Here is an 8,486-nt window from a genome sequence, read left to right as displayed (position 1 = left end):
TGTGCGTGACAATTTATTTTCGGCCAAATTTTCCACTTTTTAGGAAAAAAATTTTTTCATATTTAATTTAAAATACCAATGTGATAAAAATGAAACTCTTACTCAAGAAAAGCAGAAATGAATAATAAAATAAAACCGATGCCACGCATATAAAGGATTTATAGTGAAAAACTTTGTTTTTACGGGTTATTTTTTTTTAACAGGTAAGGTCCCACTGAGCTCTACACCTCTTTTTTAAGAAGCGACATGGCCACAAGTGAAAGCTCAACTTAGTGGCTTATTATCACGTGGACATTTATAGCGGCCAAATTACTCTAAACGCGTGATGTCCATTCTAAATGTGGAGGTGAAAAACCGGAGGACCCGGAGAAAAATCCCACACGACCACGGGAAGAGAGAGCGAGAGAGACATGCAAACTCCAAATCTCCATGCGTTCGGGTAGGGATCGAACCCACGACCTCCTGCATACCAGGCGAGGTAGTTAACATCTCGCCACCGTGTGGTAGTGGACCAAGTAAATACAACAATGCTCAATGGCAACAGTCACCGTGACATGGGACACGCACGCGTTATTATAATTATAACAACAGCAACAATTTTGGAAGCCCGTTGTCAAGAGAAACTTTGAGAAATATCGTTGCACCGCGAACACAATGTCAGAATCAGAGTCGTTATTCCTGGAGAAATCCGATGAGCCTTGAAGCTCTTCTTCCCCCACAGATGTCCAGTAAAGACGGTCGCGACTTGAATGCACCACTATTATGTATGATATTATTACTATTATGTATTAGGCGCACTTATGTATTATATATAACCACGTGAATTGACGACTTCATTAGCCACCTTCGTTCACAATAAACACATTACACGTTTAAACACGTGATTTTTTTTATCTCTAAAATTGCCATAGCATGGAGACGCGATAGCAACGTTCCAAGTAGTGCTATGCATCTCGCAATGTGTACAGGGATCTCGCTCCTGTCAAACAGCGACGATAAATAACAATCCACTGCTGGATGAAGGTCCGGTTACACACGGAAGAACAGACATGCCACAATATCAATAGGAGCATGAGGAGGTAGACACAAGAACACATCGGCATGATGATAATGGGCTTGTGTACGAACCCGGCGACCCGAGTTCCACTACCGCTTTGCGTGTGCTGTGTGTGCACGTGCTATGTGTCGCATGTGCGTGTATGTGCTATGTGCCACTGTGTGTGCATCATCACCACCACTTTGTGTACACGTATGCATCATCACCACCTCTACTTTGTGTACACGTATGCATCATCATCATCGTCACCACTATACTACCACCGTCGCTTCGTGCACACACGTGTGCATCACCACCTCTACTTTGTGACCACGTGTGCATCACCATCATCATCACCACTATACTACCACCGCCGCATCGTGCACACACACACGTGTGCATCACCACCTCTACTTTGTGTACACGTGTGCATCACCATCATCATCGTCACCACTATACTACCACCACCGCCTCGTGCACACACGTGTGCATCACCACCTCTACTTTGTGACCACGTGTGCATCACCACCTCTACTTTGTGTACACGTGTGCATCACCATCATCATCATCACCACTATACCACCACCGCCGCATCGTGCACACACACACACACATGTCTGTGTCTGTATGCGTGCAGAGCGTCCACGAGGATCCCTACCGGGATAGTTTCGACCGCGCTTCTCCGGACGCCGCGGTCCCCTCCTCGTCCGAGCAGCTGCTGCTCGGCCGCCTGGCCCGCGCCTTCGTGCACTTCCCGCAGCGGTTCGGCCGCGCTGGACCCTCGGCCCTCTTCCAGCCACAACGGTGAGCGCCGTGGACTCAGCCTCACCTCCCTCCCTCCCCCATCACCCAACTCACCGCCACACCGCCAGCGGTCAACTGCGTTCGGCGCACCGTGCGAATGCAGAGACGCACGCGCCCGCCGCTGCGAAAACCCTGGGTTGTTATGCCAGCCCCGCTTTGGTGCGTCCCATGAAAATAAACAAACAAAGATCCGTATTAAATTTCGAGTTAAAGCTTTCGTGACTGCAGGGATTCATCTGCTTTGTTCTTTCGGTAAAGTCACGTTGAAGGGAAATGATAAAATAATACAAATAAAACATAATAAAATAATTCTCACGACGCTCTTCGCCTGAGGACGGCTGCTTGCGTTGCGGCCGAAACGTCGTGACTTTACCGAAAGAACCAAGAAGATGAAATATCCATATTCTTGGTTCTTTCGGTAAAGTCACGTAGAAGGGAAATAATAAATAATATTAATAATGAAACAATACAAATTCTCACGACGTTTCGACTGCAACACAAGCAATCATCATCATCAGGTGTGAAATCCACAGAAATAAATTTTGAAAAAAGTGGCGGGTTTTCCTAACATCAGTACCATAGACAGCGATTTGGCAGTTGGCCTGAACAGACCGTGGGGGGGGGGGAGCAAGTGCCGTTAGCGAGTAGCCGCCGATGAAGAGCGAGACGTCACACGCGGGGGGGGAGGGGTTGTGCCAGCACCACAGGGTACTCATTTTAGGCTGAGTCGACCTGGGAAAGGCCCAGGACCATTGGCCACTGTCATTGATCGTGAGCGGGCCTCGAACTCGGGTGACCGGGTTTCGCAGCGCAGCCTGCGCCACCGCGCTTCAGGTGTGACAGCACCACGTGCTCGCACACAGGCGTTCAATTCCGGTACTTGCGAAGAAGCCAGTCAATTTCGAACACCTGCGTTCGAGATCACAGCTCCATGCACACACAAAGATCCCCCATATAGCCTTAACAGACTGTAGGGGCAAGTGCTGTTAGCGAGCACCTATGAAGGCCGGCACGGCACACGAGGGGGTGGGTGGCCAGCACCACGCCCGACCGCCTTTGTCTCCCTAGTGACGATGTCTACACACCGCACCAGGTACTCATTTGAGGCTGAGTCGACCTAGGGGACGCCCGGGACCGGTTCAAATAATCGTCACTGGTGTTGGCCGTGAGCGGGAATCGAACTCGGGTCGCTGGGTTCGTAGCGCAGCGCGCTAACCGCTACACTACCACTCCCCACACCACCATGAACACCTGAGTTCAATCCCAGATTCACCGCTGGCTTCAGACAGCGTCTGATAGCAGTTGATGGTGCTGTACGTGTGTTGAATGGAGCACTACTATGTGTGTTGAAGTTGTGAGAGTAAGATCATATAGTCTAGTGAAACAGGCTCTCTGACTTCTAAAGAAGCGCGGTTATTTTCATTCAATAAGCTTTGGGAAATAATTGAAACGTCTTTGTCTTTAATATTAAGTGTTGTTCTAAGTCAACAAAGAGGCGATATTGGAATGCAAATTCAACGTAATAACCTAAACTACTCTTAAACTATTTTTTTTTACCAGGTAAGGCCCAATGAGCTCTCAAGCTTTTTTCAGAAGCGACCTGGCCACACCCTCCACGCTCTGAAAACCCCTAATTGTTGTTTTAATTCCTTTCACCAACTCAATTCCACAAGTCCAACCTCGTCCCACCGTTCACGCTCGAGTCCCCAGCGTTGAAGTTGTCCATTTGTCTACGAGGAAGCGCGATCACCCCTCGTCACGGTTCGAAGGCGAGCGGCCGCCCTGGTTAATGCTGCGGTTGCACATTCACATAAATTAAATGCATAAAAAAACACATTCACTTCACAGTGCGCGTAAAAAAACAGGTAACCGTGGCGTCATTGGCAAGAGCAGGCAGCTGTGTGCCCACAGTTGGGAAAAGGCCACCCGAACACAGAATCCGATTACTGGACTGTCCCGGTCTAGGCCTGGACAGGCGTGAACCCCTAGCGGCACCCTTTACCCATAATAGAGGTTTTTTGGGGTTAGATCGCTTAAATATATAAATGTGTCGTTAAACCCGCCACCACCCGACACAGCCGACTCGTAAGCGTTGTCATGTAAACAGAACGCGCCAATCCGTCACTAACGACACATTATATATTTACGCGATCTAACCCGAAAAATCCTGATAATTGTTTTTTTACCCTTCTATCTGGCAGCAAAACTGACACATTTTTTTTACAAGGAGTCATGTTTGCATTGACCACAATACCTGCGGTCGGAATGCAAACAAAAAAACATAACTTTGATAATGTATGCATTGTCCTTGAAATTGATTGGTCCACACCCGAGACAGCTTTCTTAGAGCCTAGTCTCACATGGTGTTGGACCAGATGTCGCCAAAAAAGGTGTCAGTTTTGTTGCCAGATAAAAGGGTAAAAAAAACTATTATCATATTTTGCTACTGGCAAATGAGGTTCCAATGGGGCCACAAAAAACCTCTTATGGATGATATTGGTCGCGAAAGCTTACGTGTTAAACTGGCACCCTTACCTTTTACACTTGAACAGACTAAAATGTGTAGCCAATTCGTTAAGGAGTCCATTCCTCGCCGGGCCCCCCGTGTTTGCGCTCCGTGCAGATTTGGCCGTGGATCGAACGTCGACGAGGACGTTCCCCCCAACCTCTTCTACCGGCGTAGCTGGGGAGCGCCGGCCGAGAAGTTCTGGATGCGCGCCATGCCCCAACGCTTTGGCCGCAAGAAGTGACCGCAGCGACGCGGACGACACCACCCCTCATCGCCACGAGGGCACCAAACCAGCAGCGCCAGCACTCACTAACACTCCCCACTATTCTCTCAAGAGCCCTCACCCACCACGCTCTCAACACCCCACACCCACCACTCTCTCAACACCCCACACCCACCACTCTCTCAACACCCCACACCCACCACTCTCTCATCACCCCACACCCACCACTCTCTAATCACCCCACACCCACCACGCTCTCAACACCCCACACCCACCACTCTCTCAACACCCCACACCCACCACGCTCTCAACACCCCACACCCTCCACTCTCTCAACACCCCACACCCACCACTCTCTCATCACCCCACACCCACCACTCTCTAATCACCCCACACCCACCACGCTCTCAACACCCCACACCCACCACTCTCTCAACACCCCACACCCACCACGCTCTCAACACCCCACACCCTCCACTCTCTCAACACCCCACACCCACCACGCTCTCAACACCCCACACCCTCCACTCTCTCAACACCCCACACCCACCACTCTCTCAACACCCCACACCCACCACGCTCTCAACACCCCACACCCACCACTCTCTCAACACCCCACACCCACCACGCTCTCAACACCCCACACCCTCCACTCTCTCAACACCCCACACCCACCACTCTCTCAACACCCCACACCCTCCACTCTCTCAACACCCCACACCCACCACGCTCTCAACACCCCACACCCACCACTCTCTCAACACCCCACACCCTCCACTCTCTCAACACCCCACACCCTCCACTCACTCAACACCCCACACCCTCCACTCACTCAACACCCCACACCCTCCACTCTCTCAACACCCCACACCCTCCACTCTCTCAACACCCCACACCCTCCACTCTCTCAACACCCCACACCCACCACGCCCTCAACACCCCACACCCTCCACTCTCTCAACACCCCACACCCACCACGCTCTCAACACCCCACACCCTCCACTCACTCAACACCCCACACCCTCCACTCTCTCAACACCCCACACCCTCCACTCTCTCAACACCCCACACCCTCCACTCTCTCAACACCCCACACCCACCACGCTCTCAACACCCCACACCCACCACTCTCTCAACACCCCACACCCTCCACTCTCTCAACACCCCACACCCTCCACTCACTCAACACCCCACACCCACCACGCTCTCAACACCCCACACCCTCCACTCTCTCAACACCCCACACCCTCCACTCACTCAACACCCCACACCCACCACTCTCTCAACACCCCACACCCTCCACTCTCTCAACACCCCACACCCTCCACTCTCTCAACACCCCACACCCTCCACTCTCTCAACACCCCACACCCTCCACTCTCTCAACACCCCACACCCACCACTCTCTCAACACCCCACACCCTCCACTCTCTCAACACCCCACACCCTCCACTCTCTCAACACCCCACACCCTCCACTCTCTCAACACCCCACACCCACCACTCTCTCAACACCCCACACCCACCACTCTCTCAACACCCCACACCGACCACTCTCTCAACACCCCACACCCACCACGCTCTCAAAAACCCCTCCAGTCACCAACTCCTCTCATTAACCTCGTGCCACCCTGTTTCTGTAACCCCATTTGGCCACTCATCCAGCAGTGGATCGCAGCTGCTACGTAACCCCCCCCCCCCCGCTGCCATCCCCGCCCTGAAACCCATTCCGCAGTGGCAACCCCAAAGCCTCTTCCCCAGAAGCTCGCCCCGTCGCGTTTCTGTGATGCCACGTGGTCTGTTTGTCTGTTCCGTGTCCCTCTAACGCAGGGTTTCAGTTCCCAACTTGTGTTTCGCTTAAATAAATGTCGTTGTTTATCTAAATCATGATGAAACGTGCGGTTTTTATTTTTTGGCTGATTGAATAAACGGATTGAAAAACACACACATATGACGTGCGTCTCTTCAAGGCGGTGGCTGCGTGGCTTGCGGATAAGAGCACTTATCCGGCGTGTTTGAAAACCTAGGTTCAAGTCTGGGTTGGGGTTCAAGTCTGTGTTGGGGTTCAAGTCTGTGTTGGGGTTCAAGTCTGTGTTGGGGTTCAAGTCTGGGTTGGGGTTCAAGTCTGTGTTGGGGTTCAAGTCTGGGTTGGGGTTCAAGTCTGGGTTGGGGTTCAGGTCTGGGTTGGGGTTCAGGTCTGGTTTGGGGTTCAAGTCTGGGTTGGGGTTCAAGTCTGTGTTGGGGTTCAAGTCTGGGTTGGGGTTCAAGTCTGGGTTGGGGTTCAAGTCTGGGTTGGGGTTCAAGTCTGGGTTGGGGTTCAAGTCTGGATTGGGGTTAAAGTCTGGGTTGGGGTTCAAGTCTGGGTTGGGGTTCAAGTCTGAGTTGGGGTTCAAGTCTGGATTGGGGTTCAAGTCTGGGTTGGGGTTAAAGTCTGGGTTGGGGTTCCAGTCTGGGTTGGGGTTCCAGCCTGGGTTGGGGTTCAAGTCTGGGTTGGGTTCAAGTCTGGGTTGGGGTTCAAGGCTGGGTTGGGGTTCAAGTCTGGGTTGGGGTTCCAGTCTGGGTTGGGGTTCCAGCCTGGGTTGGGGTTCAAGTCTGGGTTGGGTTCAAGTCTGGGTTGGGGTTCAAGTCTGTGTTGGGGTTCAAGTCTGGGTTGGGGTTCAAGTCTGGGTTGGGGTTCAGGTCTGGTTTGGGGTTCAAGTCTGGGTTGGGGTTCAAGTCTGGGTTGGGGTTCAAGTCTGGGTTGGGGTTCAAGTCTGGATTGGGGTTCAAGTCTGGGTTGGGGTTCAAGTCTGGGTTGGGGTTCAAGTCTGAGTTGGGGTTCAAGTCTGGATTGGGGTTCAAGTCTGGGTTGGGGTTCAAGTCTGGGTTGGGGTTCCAGTCTGAGTTGGGGTTCCAGCCTGGGTTGGGGTTCAAGTCTGAGTTGGGGTTCAAGTCTGGATTGGGGTTCAAGTCTGGGTTGGGGTTCAAGTCTGGGTTGGGGTTCCAGTCTGGGTTGGGGTTCCAGTCTGGGTTGGGGTTCCAGCCTGGGTTGGGGTTCAAGTCTGGGTTGGGTTCAAGTCTGGGTTGGGGTTCTCTCCCCGTGATCGCGTGGATTTGTTCGCCGGGTTCTGCGGTGTTTCCCTCCACATTTAGAATAAACGTCACGCGTTTAGAGTAATGAGTCTGCTATACATTTCCACGTGATAAGCCACTTCGTTGAGCTATTATTTGTGGCCAGGTTACTTCTGAAAACGAGCTATACAACTCAGTGGGCCTTACCTGGTAAAATAAAAAAATAGTTTTCATAGTTTAGTGTTTGAAAGGATCTCAGAATAATTTCTACGAGATGTACCTACGCAGAGCCACGCTTTGACGCGCTGCTGCAATGTGAGAACTCCAAACAGAATCTGCGCCTCATGGTGCGACCTTGATAGTAGCACAACTGGAATAAGATTTGGACAAAGACCACGACATCTACATAGCGCTCCAGAGGGTCATCAACACAGCCCAAAAGATCGCCGGCTGCCATCTCCCCACACTGGAAGAACGACACAGTTCACGTTGCATCAAAAAAGCACAGATCATTCTAAAGGACTCTTCACACCCTGGACACTCACTGTTTGAGCTGTTGCCATCAGGCAGACGATTCAGATCAGTCAAAACAAGGACAAACAGATTCAAACAGAGCATTTATCCTACAGCGATCACCACACTCAATAATGCTAATTAATTATTAAGTAATAGTGTTTACAATTGAATGTGAAATAGAGATGTGCAATGACAAAATGTAACCTTATGTGGGTATGTGGGTATACTTGGGCTGTTTTTATATATAGTATAAATTGATTATCTTTCATTTAATTTTATTTTCATTTTCTTGTTTTATTTAATTTAAATTTATGAATGATGCCCTGACTGGTGAGCATTTTAAATTTC

The 8,486-nt window shown here is 50.9% G+C and overlaps 1 protein-coding gene across 1 annotated transcript in view; it reads left to right on the top strand.

Annotated features, from left to right (window-relative positions):
• Nucleotides 1-4,638, top strand: part of NPFF (neuropeptide FF-amide peptide precursor) — an 8,590-nt gene extending 3,952 nt beyond the window's left edge. The window contains exons 2-3 of the mRNA XM_078608844.1: nt 1,674-1,840; nt 4,464-4,638. Coding sequence (XP_078464970.1) covers nt 1,674-1,840; nt 4,464-4,590 — 294 coding nt within the window. The 3' untranslated portion in view covers nt 4,591-4,638. The remainder of the gene's footprint in view (nt 1-1,673; nt 1,841-4,463) is intronic.
• Nucleotides 4,639-8,486: the final 3,848 nt, after the last annotated feature.

This window comes from Lampetra planeri, chromosome 31, assembly GCF_965212315.1.
Source record: "Lampetra planeri chromosome 31, kcLamPlan1.2.h2, whole genome shotgun sequence".
NCBI classification, from domain to species: domain Eukaryota; kingdom Metazoa; phylum Chordata; class Hyperoartia; order Petromyzontiformes; family Petromyzontidae; genus Lampetra; species Lampetra planeri.
The sequence above is the reverse complement of the archived record's forward strand: the minus strand, read 5'-3'. Positions and strand labels throughout refer to the sequence as shown.